The following is a 16,574-nucleotide window of genomic DNA, read 5'->3' on the forward strand; positions in this document are numbered from 1 at the left end:
TAATCAATTTAAACTGAACAGATCTTAATGTTCGCATTCTTATACCATTTTGTACAATAATTATAATGAATAAGTTCAAACAAACTAAAACTTACAGCTGATTAATAACGGTATCTAACTTGAGTTTTTATTATATCAAAAACCTGTTGAAATGCTTCTGTTATTTTTACTGTCCCCAAAAAGCGCGTCGGCAGCCTCCAGGAATGCTTCTTTCACAACTTCGCCGTCTTTGAAAGACTTCATGTGTTTCGCAAAAACGTGACTGACACGATAAGATGCTATGGAGCAGCCTTGCTCTTGTTGTTGGGCCTGGTGAAAATGGACTGCTGTGCATTTAGCTGTCCTTTCAGGCCCCTCCCCTTTTGGAGCGTAGGGCAGAATTAGGAGGGAATTCCGTCTCGTAGCGTTTGTGCACTGTTTTGAAATGCCGCTCCTAAATTACCTTTCTTCGATAAAGCCACGCTCGCATTGCAGATGAGACAGATGGACTTTGAATTGGAATAGATACACAAATAATCATCCTCCCACTCGGAGTGAGAATTATATATTTTTGGCTTTTTTGCTTCTGCCATAATTGCGGTCATTTGTGTGTGCGGACTGTCACTCCTGTTGACATGGACAACGTCAGCGCACTACCCACCAGCCACGCCACGACGCATGGGGTCACGCCGGCCAATCACAAAGCTTTGATGCGTTCAAGTGCATTATTCTGGCATAGGAAGATTATGTTATAGGACATTAACGATAAAACCGAATATTGTTGTTCTATTTTTAGACACATCTCGCGATCGACTGGGAATCTCCCGGTCGATCGCGATCGACTGGTTGGGCACCCCTGGTATACAACAACGTTCTAAGCTACATCTAACCATATTGTGCATTCATATTGTGTTTTCTAAACAGGTTGTGATCTTTCATTTGGGGATAACAGTGTTAGGAATATATTGTGATGAAGTGCACACTGACCTGAGCTCCACGGGTCTTTTTCTTCTCCTCCATGCTGCTCTCAGTGCTCCTTCTCCGGCTGTGACTCTGAAATAATCAACACAACTACAGCTGACACATAACAAGAAAACTCAATACAACTGACAGACACAACTAAATAAATCTAGAGCTACTTCGTAGGGTCATAGCAGAGGTGAGAAGTACTTGAGTATTTCCATGTAATGCTACTTTGTACTTTTAGAACAGCTCAGAGATAAATGGTGTACTTTTCCTCCACTGCATGTATTTAATCCCGTTAGTTACTTTACAGATGTGGATGAATGATGTGAAATATAATCAAGTGTTGAATCAGACTTTAGTTCCACCTGGAGTAAATTCACAAGCTACCCTGCAGTATACAAAGTCATTCAAACTAGCTGCACCTTCACCAGCTTTGAGAACACTTTATGATCAATCATTATAAAACATATCATATATATTATTCTGAAATGGACCAATCTGCACAATGACTACTTTTACTGTGGTGTAGTGCCGAGAGAAGGGAGTCGGAGGCGGTGCATTGAATGTGCAAAGTTGGATTTATTGAGCAGCAGAAAAACACATGTTGTCCGGTTGTAGTCCGGGAAGAGAAGAAAAGAAGAGAAAGGAGGGCACACAGTGGCCGTCGAGTAAAACTGCTGCAGAGCAACTATTTCAAGTATACTACGTCATCGAGTGGCGCCGCAGGACTGTTTAAATGCATGTTATGGTGAAATTCATTCTTACAATAAGCGAGAAATTGATTTAACTCCTGTTTGACAATAACTGTGAATTACATTTTCCTTTTATTTAAAATTAGAAATCAAATGTGATCATACACCAATAGAGCGGGTCATACTCAGGTTCTAACATGAATCTGAAGGAAATCCTAACATGGGGGTGTCTAAATTATGTGTTTTTTTATGGGGAATTCAAATATGAGTTTATTTAACTCGTCTCTAACCTACATGGTTTTGTATTTCTAAATAGGCAATTTTACCCTTTCGAACCTCTATATAAGATAGTAAAAGATATAAGGGAAATCATTTATATTGACAAAGCCAAATCCTTTTTAAATATGTATTAACAGGTGAACTGCATATATATATATATATATATATAACTGGATAAGATTACAAAGAGCAATCTTCTGACTTCTTGAACTTTGCCAGGTTGCACAAGTCCTGCTTTGACTCATTCTTGGACATCAGTCTCCTGCTAGTCGCCTGAGCTCTGATCCCTCCTCCATTCCTCTTTTGCTGTGAGAAGTACTTAGCAGAAGCCTCAGTCACCATTTTAACATCCCCGATTTCTCTTATTCTTCTCCTCTCTCTCTACCTACACTCATTCGTCTTTGATCAGACCCCCGGTATATGCTAGTCAGCGCCCCTAGTTACACCAATCAGCGTGCGATTACCGTACAGCCAATCACAACGCGTGACGTCATCCTTTTCCCCCCCTCTCTCCAAGTGAGGTTCTTACCCTCATTACCTCTGCCCGTCCTACCACCTGTCCTCTGGACCCTATCGCTTCAAACCTCCTTCAGACTATCGCTCCTGATATTCTACCGTTTCTCTCCCATTTCATCAACACTTCTCTAACTTCTGGTCACTTTCCAAACAGTCTCAAGGAGGCAAGAGTAAACCCTCTCCTAAAGAAACCCACTCTCAACCCGTCTGATGTTATAAACTACAGGCCTGTCTCTCTCCTCCCGTTCCTGTCTAAATCACTTGAACGCGCTGTCTTTAAACAACTCTCCTGTTATCTCAATCAGAACAACCTTCTGGATCCGCACCAGTCTGGTTTCAAGGCAGGTCACTCCACAGAAACTGCCCTCCTTGCTGTCACTGAGGAACTGCACACTCTTCCCTCTCCTCTGTCATCATCCTTTTGGACCTGTCTGCTGCATTCGACACGGTGAATCATCAGATCCTCCTTCGCACTCTCCAAGAACTTGGAGTTTCAGGCTCTGCACTTTCCCTCATCACTGACGACACCCAATTAATTCTGTCCTTTCCCCGCTCAGAGACCCAGGTCGTCGCACGCATCTCTGCTTGTCTAGCTGACATCTCTCAGTGGATGTCTGCTCATCACCTCAAGCTCAACCTTGACAAGACTGAACTGCTTTTCCTTCCGGGAAAAGATTGTCCCACTCTTGACTAGGGATGCCAGCGATTATTCGATTAATCGTTACAGTCTCCATAATCGAATATTATTTTTAAAAATCGATTTTATTTATATATATTTTTTATTATTATTATTTATTTTTTTCTGGCTTAGTTTCAACCAAAATATCGACTAATGCTAATAATAGTAATAGTATTAACAATTGTAAATGGCCATTGGTCACACCACCAGTTTGTTTTACTGTAAACTTGGAGGAAGCCTGCGTGCAGAGCAGACTGCTGCTGCAGCACGCTACACACCGCCCCCACCCCCACCCTCCCTCACACGTGCGACTAAAGATGAACAAAGCGGCAGGTAAAAAGAGTTCCTCCTCGTGGAACTACTTCGAACTTATAAGTACAAAGGAAGTGAAATGCAAGCTCTGCGAAAAGACGTTGGTCTATCATAGCTCAACCTCAGCAATGCGTTCGCATTTGACAGCCTACAGCCTGTATTAATAATAGCATTGCGATAAATAAATTGCTATAATAATATTTATTGCAATGCTGCTATTTTTAACACAAGCCGTAGCCTGTATTTAATAATGGCAGCATTGCAACAAATACATTGTGCACGCATAGCGCATCTCCAAATAAAGGTAATGGCAGGCACTTTAGAAAATAACAAAAAATAAACCAACATCATGTTGATGTTGGTTTATTTGTCGCTTATTTTGTTTGTACTGTTAAACATGTTCCAGTAAAGAAAACAACGGAATTCCTTTTGTCTGTATTTATTTATTTTTTGTTTAGCCCGGGGGGGAGGGGGGGGGGGATCGAGTCGATTAATCGATTATTATTCGCCAGGGCTGCCGAATAATCGATTTTGATCATGGTCAGTTTCTGGCAACCCTACTCTTGACCTAACAATCAACATCGGCACCTCAGTTGTTTCCCCGACTCAGACTGCAAGGAATCTGGGTGTGACCCTAGATAACAACCTGTCCTTCACTGCAAACATCGCTGCTACAACCCGTTGCTGCAGATACACGCTTTACAACATCAGGAGGATGCGTCCCCAGCTGACACAGAAAGCGACTCAGGTTCTGGTCCAGGCTCTCGTCATCTCATGCCTAGACTACTGCAACTCCCTCCTGGCTGGTCTACCTGCATGTGCCATCCGACCTCTGCAGCTCATCCAGAATGCAGCGGCTCGTCTGGTCTTCAACCTTCCTAAATTCTCCCACACCACTCCGCTCCTCCGCTCCCTTCACTGGCTTCCGGTAACTGCTAGAATCCACTTCAAGACACTGGTACTTGCTTACCGTGCTGCGAATGGATCTGGCCCTTCCTACATCCAGGACATGGTTAAACTGTACACCCAGCGCGTGCACTACGCTCTGCATCAGCCAAACGACTCGCTGCACTCTCGCTGCGAGGGGGACCCAAGTTCCCATCAGCAAAAACACGTGGGTTTGCTATCCTGGCTCCAAAATGGTGGAATGAGCTCCCCATTGACATCAGGACGGCAGATAGCTTGCACATCTTCCGGCGCAGACTGAAAACTCATCTCTTTCGACTCCACTTCGAGCGATAGAATTACTAACAAATAACTGCTAACAAAGCACTTATATACTAATAAAGGACTGGCTTATCTATAGCCAGTTGAGTAGCACTTGAAATGTTTGGCTCTATGAACTCACCTCTGGGTTTTCTTTCTTTTATTTTTAAATCCTCCTTCTTTTGCCTTTAGCCTATTTTTCAAACACAACTTGAAAGATTAGTGTGTTAGGATTTTCAAATCTTTGCATTTTGAAACGTCATTACTGAACAAAGGTGGGAAGTAACTGAGCAGATTTACTCAATTACTGTACTTAAGTAACATTCTGAGGTACTTGTACTTTACAAGAAAAGAGAAGAGAGAGAGAGAGAAATATATTTGCGAGTTGCATATGAACCTATGATATGAACTCAGGGCCGGTCCGTAGCCCTGGCGTTATAGATGTTCGCCTAGGGCGCCAGATCTGTGGAGGCGCTGCGCTGACAGCTCTGGGAGGGAAAAAACATTTTTGACCGTTGGGGCTCATCCTAATTTTCGGCCTTGATGTAACAATATTCACAATTAAGTAAATGTAACACCCTTTTCACCCCGGTTACACGTTTCATTTGCCCTGTACGATGGGCGCTGGAAGTGATGAAAATGGGGGATGTTGGCTTATCTGGCAACCGCAGCTCACAGCCAAAGTGCGAGTGAGCGTGGGAGAGAGGGAGGATGCACCGGTTCCGACGCTGTTGTTATTAGCATCTGGTGCTAGCTGCTCTAACGGATATAAGAAGATGTTCCTACAATAATGTGGAGGGAGAGTCCTCTCCAGTCAGACTGAGAGGCTGATACTACAGCTCAGTGAGGTAAGGACTGAGTGTTTAGATAGTTCACTTTAGTCTAAGTTCAAACGGTTTGGTCACAATTTATGTAAACACATATTTCCAAGGCACTCCTTTATAATTATTGGGATAAACAGGTTTTAAATCATTCCAATGTATACTATAGGACAGTAACCAAAAATATCCTTTAAAACTGGAAAGATAAAAAAAAATGCATAAATAAATGAATGTTAAGGTAAAATAAGATATGAATGAACAACACAAATAAAATAAGTTACATCCATTTGTTATTGGCTATGGTAGGTTATTGGTTATGTTCACATACTTATTTGATTACATCCACTTGTCTAAGATGACAACAGAGACTTTCGACCCAAACCCAGCTGTTGACTTGTGGATGCAAGCAGCTAATCACAGACTCAACCAGAGAGAAAGTAGTAGGCCTACATCATCAGCTACCATGTCTGACAGAGAGGAAGACAGTGAGGAGAACAGTCAGGAGGGTAGTGATGACAGCTTGTAGGATTACTGGTCGTGCTAATGTTGTCTTGTGTTCACCTCTGCATGTGTGTTCAGTGCCGTGTGTCTGGCAAATAAAGTCAAGACCCCTCAAAAGTTACGGTTTATTTCATTTTAAGGATGAGCACCAAGCAACATCTCCAGGTGCTGCTTTGAGAACCAGGGCAAAAAGGTTATGTGCACCCCTGTCTATAACAGAGTATTCCTACAGTCTGGTACTTCTACTTTTACAAGTGCAAGATCTGAGTACTTCTAAGTACTCAAGTACAATATCTGAGTACTTCTACTTGTACTCAAGTACAAGATCCTAGTACTTCTAAGTACTCAAGTACAAGATCTGACTACTTCTACTTTTAAAGCGAACCTGCAGTATAAAGTCATTAAAAACACACACACACACACGTTACCTCTCTCTCTCCTCTTCGTCCTGGTTCTTCAGTCTTTCTTCTCCTTGATAAAACACTGCCGTTAAACACACTAATCTCCCTTTAATGCCTTTACTTATGTTTACCGATCAGCGACGTGGTATAAAAAGCTACGAACAAAAAACGGCAACAAAAACACGGTTTAACGGATGAAAGCACGGATAAATCACCCTCCAGGGATAACCTAACTATTTGTATGTGTTTTAAAAGTCTCTTAAATACATTACATTCGGTATAAGATCTGCATCAACGTATGTTAGCAACGTGGAGCTTCTGAGGACCGGAAGCTAGAAACTGACCGCCGCAATGCATTTTGGGATTTTAGTTTTTCTTTTAAACATAATTTCACTGCCCCCTGTGGTGAAACAACTAACGGTGTTAAAATAAATAATTACATTATTATTATTATTATTATTATTATTATTAATAATAATAATAATAATAATAATAATAATAATAATAATAATAATAATAATAATAATAATAATAATACAAAATAATAATATATAAACATGGGACAGATTTTAAACATTGGGAAAAATGTTTTTGTTTATAATAAAAAGCATAAAACACATCCAGTAAAAGATAGGATAAAGCACCAATGAAAAACAGCTACAATCTCACCTCCTCCAACGCCCCAAAAGCATGTCGGAAAAGGTGAGTCTTTAGCTGTCCCTTAAAAACCTCCACTGAGACAGAGGCTCTCAGTTTCTGGGGGAGTTCCTTCCATAGGGACCACCGCCTCAAAGGCAAGGTCCCCCTTAGTTTTTAGCCTGATTCGGGGCACCCTTAAGAGGCCTTGCTCGGAGGACCTCAGGGCCCGGGTTGTCCTGTGAGGGTGGATAAGGTCGTTAATGTAGGCGGGGGCTTGGCCATGGCCAGCTCTATATGTGTAAACCGATACCTTACATTGGGTTCTGAGATGGACAGGGAGCCAGTGCAGGGCAGAAAGGATCGGAGTGATGTGGCATGTTTTTTTGTACCGCGTGAGTAATCTGGCTGCAGCATTTTGGACCTGTTGTAGCCGGTTTATTGATGTTTTGTTGAGGCAGGAGAACAGAGCATTACAGTAATCAAGCCGGGATGAAATAAAGGCATGGATAGCCATCTCCAGTTCTGCATTGGATAGAAAGCTCCTGAGCTTGGCAATGTTCCTGAGGTGGAAAAAAACAGGTACGGGTCAGGAGTTTGATGTGTTTGTCTAGTAGCATAAACTGATCGAAGGTTACACCAAGGTTTTTTATGTTTGCCCTAACGTTACCACTAAATGAACCCAAGTGGCTTGCTACCTTAGAGGCGATGTTATCAGCCGCTGAGATCAAGACTTCCGTTTTTGATGCATTGAGCTGAGCTGTAGGAAGTTGCTTGATATCCACTCCTCAATGGCAGACAGACATGTAATCAGGGTGTTTAAATTCTCCGTTTTGACGGGTTTGAAAGAGAAATATATCTGGATATCATCTGCGTAACAGTGATACGAGACACCCTTGAATTGGCTAATTAAGGGGCCTAATGGGAGCATGTAAAGGGCCAAAAGAAGGGGGGCTAACACAGAACCCTGGGGCAGGCAGCAGGATAGGGGAGTGCTGTGTGATGAGAACGGGCCCACGGCCACGGAGAAACTTCTCCCACTGAGGTACGAGGCAAAACACTGACGGGCAGACCCTGAGATGCCTACCCACTCCCTGAGTCTATAGCATGATGGCGTGGTCCACTGTGTCAAACGCTGCACTCAGGTCCAACAACACCAGAACCACGCAATCACCTGCATCCGATGCCGTCATAATGTCATTGGAAACCCTGAGTGATACGAATAAGAATTAAATGCATTATTGTTTTCAAACATTTTTATATAAAACTTGAAAACAATATTGAATTAGACATTTAGTCAACAAATAACAAAATAAAACAGAAAATATAATAATGAAATAAATAAAATAAAATATATAAATAAATCACAAAAACATGAAAAAATATATTTAAAGAAATGTAATATGAAAATAAAATGTTTACTAAAACTAAAAACACAAAGTGGTAAAAATAAGAATTAAATACATTATTTGTTTCAAACGTTAATTTTCATAAAAAACAGTTCCTTAAACCAAATTCCCCCTCGTTGGGGGATTTTTTTTTTTTTTACGACAATGTGTCTCAGAGCATCTTAATATTTAAGAACCTATTAATGTGTTATACCAGATTAACGGAAATAATCTCAGCTAACTGACCATATAAACCATTTATACCAAAACAAAACACGAGTCTCATAAGAAGCATCTAAATGACCCCTGAGCGAAAATGCTAACGCACTTTGGCACAGAACTCAAGATAAAAGTACCCTTATTACTTATCGTAGCTGCACTTACAAGATATCCGATTAAAGCTGAGGTTCCACAGATTATATAGGTATAGTATCATCACTGAGCGATCCGAACTCTTGACAAGGGAAGCAAACACAGACATCACAACACTTACCTTTACGGAGCTTCTAGGGAGATCGTCTCACCGTAGCTATCAATCTGATCAAAAAACGTGTTCAATGGCATTAAAATGAGAAAAAACGCGGCTGAATCGGTTAATCCATAGGTTGATAATGTTTCTGGGTAATCATTTTTTTAATTTATAATCCATAATTCCATTTTTATGTAAAAATCGGAGAGTAAAGGCTCGGGGGCTTAAAGAATATTCACTCAAATTAAGCAAATGCAATTAAAAAAGAAAACCCTTGATGAAAAAGCCTTTATACATTTAACAGATGTTATTAATGTAGTGAAACCACCAGGGGAAGTGTTCGGAGATGTCTGAAGTATTTGTTGCACTTGACTTTATAACAGGGACGTTATTTAATATCGCATTGCAGTCTGCTTTACTAGTTAAAGAAAGACAACAATTGTCTCATTATTGGACAATTACAAAAGAGGCTTCGTGTTGATGGATGTTTTTATTAAAAATGACACAATTTAATATCATTTTTTTAACCTGTTCCTATTGGTCTGATCCAGTCAGCTGACCTGGGACAGATCATGTGACCCAGCTGCTGTTTTGATAGGAATAAATAAGGCTTGTTTGAGACAAGCGAGACCGACGCAGACCTGCGCAATTGCGATCAACGTCTTGCGTTGCATGATGGTTTGTCATTTTGTCCGACTTGCTCTGGAGGCTCGCCTACATGAGACGTTGAAATCTCGCGGACAAAGACGCGCCGCGCAGACTTGAGAGTGAGGCGAGAGGCTTGTTTGAGACGCGTTGCGGCTCGCCTCGAAAGTAGACAAGAATAGCCGATCGCAGCCGGGGGACGTCTCAAAAAGGTCGGCTGAAGTCAGTCGGACGGCTTCTTCTCTTTCTTCTGTCTCTTCTCTCTCTTCTTTCGGATTATTATTCTTAGGACGGGAGCGAGTTTTATGCTGCTGGATTCTGTCTTCTTATTCTTCGGATCCTATTCTTCTTCTTATTCTTATTATTATTATTCTTCTTGTCGTCTTCTCTCTTCTTCTCCTTCTTCTTCTTCATTCTTCTTCTTCTTTTCTTCTTTTCTTCTTCTTCTTCTTCTTCTTCTTCTTCTACAGCTTGAAGGTGCATACTGCCACCTCCGGAGTCGGCTTGACTCGGTTTGCATTTATAAAGAATGCACACGTGTTTAATCGTTAATGTCAGATATGTACTAAGTAAATACATTTGTTCCTGCTCAAGATTAGATTAAACTTTATTGTTATTGCACATATTACAGGTACTGAGACAACGGAATGCACTTTAGCTTCTAACCAGGTGCAACAAGCAGTAAAGTGAAAAGTAATGTCCACAATCTACAGAATAAAATATAGAATGAATTGAATGATGAATAAACAGTGAGGGGTATGAATACACTAGATATACACAGCAGCCTGTGAGCAGTATGAACAATGTGTATGAATATGCTAAGATATATAAAGCATGAAAACGGTAAGCAGTGCAAATATAGATATTAATTTTAATAAACATTGTGGAACAATGATGAAAAATGGGAATGGATGTGGCGACGTAAAACTGACACAAAACAACAACAAACTTTTGCCGAGCCAATTGGAGAGTTTCATCACCAGCACGGGGTAAAAACCACCAATGAGCGCTCAGCTCGAGATACCAGCGAGTCGTTTCCCATCAAGCATATCGTTTCTTCAGCTCGTGCAGAGGAACTGCGCCACCTCATCACGCCCAAGCCCATAGGAAGTGCGCCGGAGTCTGATGAGAATATTCGTGCTGGTCAAACGGCGGTACTACACTTCCTTTAGGTTGCTGGGCCCGGAAACACTTTTTCCCATTGACTTACATGGGGAAAGAGTGGTCTGTAACTCGTTGGATAATTTTTTAAAACTAAATAAACCTACCCAGTATGAACGTTTGTATAGCCCCTTATTAAAAACATTCGTTCCTCAAGTTGTAAAATGTGCTAATAACGTTATTCTGAGAGTTATTTCCCTTGGCATTATGAACGCGCATCTAACATACGGGACCGCGCCGCCCGGCACGTTCATGTTAGGTGTTCAGCACTACATGAGTTTCTCTTTACCCATGGATGCACAATAACAACGGACCATATCGCCTTACTGCCCATGGAGCTGTAATAATGGATATATTGCACATGTTTGCTGTAATTAATAATTTGTAAAATATTATACTACATGGGCTGTATGATGTAAATCTTATACCGTAAATGTTTTATTAAATAAAGTTAATATTACCGACGTAGATTAACGTTCCTGTAGCTTCTTATTGCACTTGCAATTGTTTTAGTTACTTGTGGGCTACTTAACATGAATAATCACAGTTACTCTCCTTTTACTCCATCACATTTCAAAAAGAAATAGGCTATTGTTATTTTAACTCCACCACAGTAATCCATCATCAGCTTTAATTTTTAGATAAAGTTTTAACTCACAATTGATCATGCTTCAACATATACATTTGTATATATTACCAAGTGGTTTCATGTACAACCCACACAAGTATCATGCTAAATGAAGCTCTGTTGCTTGGATATCACTAGATCCTGATGTCAGCGTAATATAAAGTACATAACGATTGATGTGTAACTTAGCATAATTTACTAGCTAGCCGCTAGCTGCTAACTGCCGCCTCGTTAATATAAATCCAGTACCATGCTGTCATGAACGCGCGGTGCTGTTACGTGTACGCAAATTCACGTGCCTAATGTGAACGAGCCTTTTGGGCGGCGTGGTTACAGTTGCGCATGCTCTATGAGTGCACATACGGGTACTTCTCAGGCATGCCGGGTAATCTGTGACGTTACGCTCTCTCAAAAGTTGGGCCATTTTGTCATCATGCGCCATTGAGCAACTCTCATAGGAATGAATGAGGCCCCGCCTCCCACGCTGTATCCAGTTCTTATTATACATCCATGACCGCGCCTCGTTCTCAAGGCTGCGGGCGTCTTTGTCCCGCGAGATTTCAACGTCTCATGTAGGCATGTAAAATAATCTAGAGTTTTGGTTCTTTGTTTTGTTTGTTTTGTTTATTGTTTTCTGCATAGTCTCTTGTCCACACTCCAGTCCAGTTGGTGGCGGTAATGCACCTACAAGTTGGTTTGCCAACCGCCAATAAACACTAAAGAAGAAGAAGAAAAAACCGAGAGAAGAAGAAAAAGAAGAAGAAGCTGACTCCGAGCTGTCCAACTTTAGGCGAGCTTTTTGAGACCTCCCCCGGCTGCGATCGGCTATTCTCGTCTACATTCGAGGCGAGCCGCAGCTCGTCTCAAACAAGCCTATTGCCAATAGGCTATTGGCTTGTTTGAGCTGCGGCCCACGTAGACCGGCTGGACCGTGCGGCCTACGAAATGAGACGGTCTAGCTCATGGGTCGGCAACAGGCGGATAATATTTGGCCTGTAATTTTGAGAATAATCTTTTTTTTTTTTACAACATCGGATCGACAGTCGCACATATAGGCTATAATGTCCGAATAGAGAATCTACCAACACCTGAAGAATGCTTATTGTACTTTATCCATGTTGAGAGTGAATGACACACAGCACAGGCACAGGCTGCGGGGTGCACTGACGCCAGTGTTGGGAGTAACGCGTCACAAAGTAACGCGTTACTGTAACGCCGCTATTTTTGGCAGTAACTAGTACTCTACCGCATTACTTTTTAAATTCAGTAACTCAGTTACCGTTACTATCTGGTGCGTTACTCCGTTACTGCGTTAGTTTATTTATATAGTCAACAGCCAGACGAACAGAGATGAGAACTGTACTTAAGTACAGTACTTGAGCAAATGTACTTAAATACTTCCTGTGTCATATGCGGAGACGGGCTGTGGGCGTGTTTGTGTTGTTTACCAACAAGACTATCATGGCGGCGGCGGAGCTCAAATCTAGTTTCTCCACCTGGAGATATTCTCACTATTTCACTTTTGTCGAGCACAAAGAAAAGAAAGTTTCTGTTAAATGTAAGTTGTGTCCTGGCGGGTCAAAGATCCTATCTACTGCCCAAACCAGCAATTCAAATCTGTTAAAACATCTGCAGAAACAACATGCTGGGACGAAGCTAGTAGCTAAGACCACAGAGACTCAGCCGACGCCACTCCACCTCCACATAAGCAACAGCGCCTGGATTTTAACCAAGGGACTGCTAGCCAGGGAAAAGTCGATAAAGCCATTGCACGGTATGTTGTAGAACACATGCAGACTATTGCTACAGTGGAGTCACCCGCTTTCAGGGAGCTAGTTAGCATGATACCATGTCCGGGCGGCACACGGTATATGGGACGGAAAACTTTTTCCAACTACCTGGAGAACGAATATACAAAAATGATATAAGGCATGTCAAGTTAATCAACAGATTGTATTATTCTCCAATGCAATAACAGTACTGAAATGAAGGCTATAAGGGCATTAATGGGAGCCCTTTTTTTAAGTAACTAAAAGTTACTTTTTACAGTAACGCAGTACTTTTTGGTGTGAGTAATCAGTAAAGTAACTGAGTTACTTTTGAAATGAAGTAACTAGTAATGGTAATTAGTTACTGGTTTTCAGTAACTAGCACAACACTGACTGACGCTGATAGTGGATCAATAGGTGGACAGCGCGTGGGGCTGAAATAGCCAACATTCGGTGTGTGGTTTGAAAAAAATAAAAACCAGCTCACTAAATCATTCAAACGTAATGTTTACTTATATGTGAACAGTAACAAAGTTCAGGCAAAACATTGACAACAAAATTGGAGAAGCCGCTTGATCATGGAGGGCGAGGAGTGGTGGTGCATTATGCTCCTGAAACGACAGAGCAAACACGCTACATTAGGGATAATAATTACAATGAGCTATTCATTCAAAAATATAAAAAATATAATAATTAGGCTATTAAATACAATTACGACAGGCTTGGTACTCACTTAATGTGAAAACTGACATCTCCCAACGGTCGCTATTTTTTGGATATCTGGTGATATGGACGTCACTTTAATCCGCAGGCAGTTCTCAAGGTTTTTATGCGTCAATCGATTCCTCTCGTGCGTCTGTATCGCATTCATTGAAGAAAAGGACGACTCGCATGTATAGGTGGAAGGGAACATTGTGAGCACATAAAATGTGAGTCTCTTGTTCGTGCTATACTCCTCTGAGCTTCCCACCCAAAAGGCACTCACAGACTCCGCACTTCTGAGCGCATCGCTGACCAGGGAGCTTGTTTGAAAATCAATTAGCTCCATTTCTAATGCAGCCTCGTCTAAGGAGGGGATCATTTGTTTCGGCTGGGAGGTGAAGTCTCCACTTGGTCGGACTGTGAGAGGATCGCGTACAAAGGCAATGATGTCTTTTGGGATGGAGTAGTCCTCAAACCTTGACGTGAAGTTGGCTCGTAGCTGCTTGATGAAGTCTACCATCAGCTCTGTCACTTGTCCCAGTGCCTGTGATTTTATGGCGCGTTTCCACTGCAGCGGGTAGCTCGCTTTAAGCGTGCCGAGCCGTGCGGGGCCCGTTTTTGGTTGCGTTTCCACTTGGCCTAGTTTTGGCCCGGGGCTACTTTTTCACCTTTTTTCTGGCCCGACTAAATCGTGGTTCTAGGGCCAGGAACAACCAGGCTGAGTCGGGCTGCGTATGCTAAACTAGAGAGAGAATCGCTGGCAAGGCGGCTACAACTACAACAAGATGAACATATTTGACCGTGATTTAATTGTAATACACGTTTCAAAATTATGCCGAAGTAACAACATACTGATACCGGTTAGTAAGAACCATGAATTAATGCTTTGACAAGTCTGCAGACAGACGGCAGGCGAAAAACCCTTTTAAAATGCGTGCTTTCTAAATGGAGCTTGGCTAAGCTAACGTTATATATGCTCCGACCGTCCACACTCACAACAACGGCCTAAACAGACATAAATAAACCAGCGACTGTATTCGCCATGACACAGACAGTCTGTGGTTTGTACTTGTTTAACTTTTGTCTAGTTTCTGAACAGATATGAAGAGCTGTGAGCGCTAAGAGCTAACGGCTGTGTTGTTTTTCTGGGGCTCTCATTGAAGATGACGTCACGGCTCCGCCTACACTGCGTTACTATAGTAACTGCCCCAGTTCCTAAACTGTAATGGAAGCGCAGCATTAAAGTGAGCCGGGCCTAATAAGGCCTAACCCAGGGGTGCCCAACCAGTCGATAGCGATCGACCGGTCGATCGCGGGGAGATTCCCAGTCGATCGCGAGATGTGTCTTGGTTTTGATAAACTATCGGTGAGCTGGATGCAATCCTACCTGGAGGGGAGAGAACAGATGGTGGAGGTAAACGGTACTCTGTCCCCCCCACTCCCAGTGAGCTGTGGTGTTCCACAAGGAAGCATATTGGGTCCGTTACTGTTCCTAATTTATGTAAATGACATGTCATCAGCATGTGACTGCAACTTGTTCCTGTTCGCGGACGACTCAGCCCTGCTGGTCTCTGACAGGAACAGGTTGCAGGTTGAAAAAACCCTCAGCTCCGAGCTCGGCAGAATCTGCACCTGGCTCGCCGATAATAAATTATCATTACACCTGGGTAAAACAGAGTCCATTCTCTTCGGTTCGAAACATAATCTCAGCAAATCCGACGACTTCTCAGTTGCAGTGGGCGACATTATTGTCACAAGTAAGAAGGAAATTACATACCTAGGATCTATTCTTGAGGCAAACCTCTCCTGTGACAAAATGGCATCCAATGTAATAAAAAAAGTCAATCAAAGAACTAGATTCCTATACCGGATCTCCTCTCTGGTAAACAAGAACACCCTGAAAACTCTGGCAGGAGCACTCATTCAAGGGTACTATGACTATGCTTGCACGTCATGGTACCATAGCACCTCCAAGGCGCTAAAAATAAAACATCGCAAAATAAACTGGTCAGACTACTGCTTGACCTTTCATCTAGAACCCACCTCACCTCTGCCCACTTTGACAACCTAGGATGGCTTAGAGTAGACAACAGAGTACAGCTACTTGCAATGGGCCTGGTCTACAAGATCCACTACACCCCTATGGTACCCATGTACATGTCAAAATTCTTCCCAAAGGTCAAGGAATACCATGATCATAACACCAGAGGGAGCTCCACAAATCATGTGAAACCCAGATTTGGCACAAAAAAGAGGGAATACACGTTTCGCAATTATGCCACATCAAGGTGGAACGCTCTTCCCACAACTGTAAAGGAAAGTAAAACTATACTTACCTTCAAAACCTCTCTTAAAGAGCACCTTCGGGGGAGAGCATTGCAAAACTGGCCCCGGTAATGGTACAAATCTCAACCTGTCGTTCAATGGACAGCTTCCCCCCCCCCCCATCTATGTATATACTCGCATTTTAGACTCTGTTACTAACTGTATATCTGTAGACTTGGTATGTCTTAAATGTCCGGTTAGGATGTATTTGAACGAAATCTAAAATGAAAATTGTAAATAAGCAATCTGTATGTAAAAAACCACCTGTATGTAAATTGTAAATAAGCCATCTGTATGTCAAATATGTCTTATATGTCTTAAATGACATGATGAATTGGAAATGGGGGACCCTGATGTAAACAAGACGAAAGTCTTTCTCTGGTCTGCATCCCCTTAACAATTGTATGTTTTGAGCTGTACTGTACCCAATATACAAGCTGTTAATACACTTTTTAATCAATCAATCAATCTAAAAATAGAACAGCAATATTCTGTTTTA

At 42.0% G+C, this 16,574-nt stretch overlaps 2 protein-coding genes across 2 annotated transcripts in view; both read right to left on the reverse strand.

Annotated features, from left to right (window-relative positions):
* Positions 1 to 6,690, reverse strand: part of LOC117534733 (zinc finger protein 708-like) — a 36,925-nt gene extending 30,235 nt beyond the window's left edge. The window contains exons 1-2 of the mRNA XM_034198979.1: positions 6,380 to 6,690; positions 967 to 1,032 (exon numbers count right to left, since the gene is read on the reverse strand). Of these exons, the coding sequence (XP_034054870.1) occupies positions 967 to 999 (33 nt within the window). The 5' untranslated portion in view covers positions 1,000 to 1,032; positions 6,380 to 6,690. The remainder of the gene's footprint in view (positions 1 to 966; positions 1,033 to 6,379) is intronic.
* Positions 1 to 16,574, reverse strand: part of LOC117534740 (zinc finger protein 239-like) — a 311,675-nt gene that overhangs the window by 54,330 nt on the left and 240,771 nt on the right. The window lies entirely within an intron of this gene.

The sequence above is a fragment of the Gymnodraco acuticeps genome, unplaced genomic scaffold (genome assembly GCF_902827175.1).
Source record: "Gymnodraco acuticeps unplaced genomic scaffold, fGymAcu1.1, whole genome shotgun sequence".
Classification (NCBI taxonomy): Eukaryota; Metazoa; Chordata; class Actinopteri; order Perciformes; family Bathydraconidae; genus Gymnodraco; species Gymnodraco acuticeps.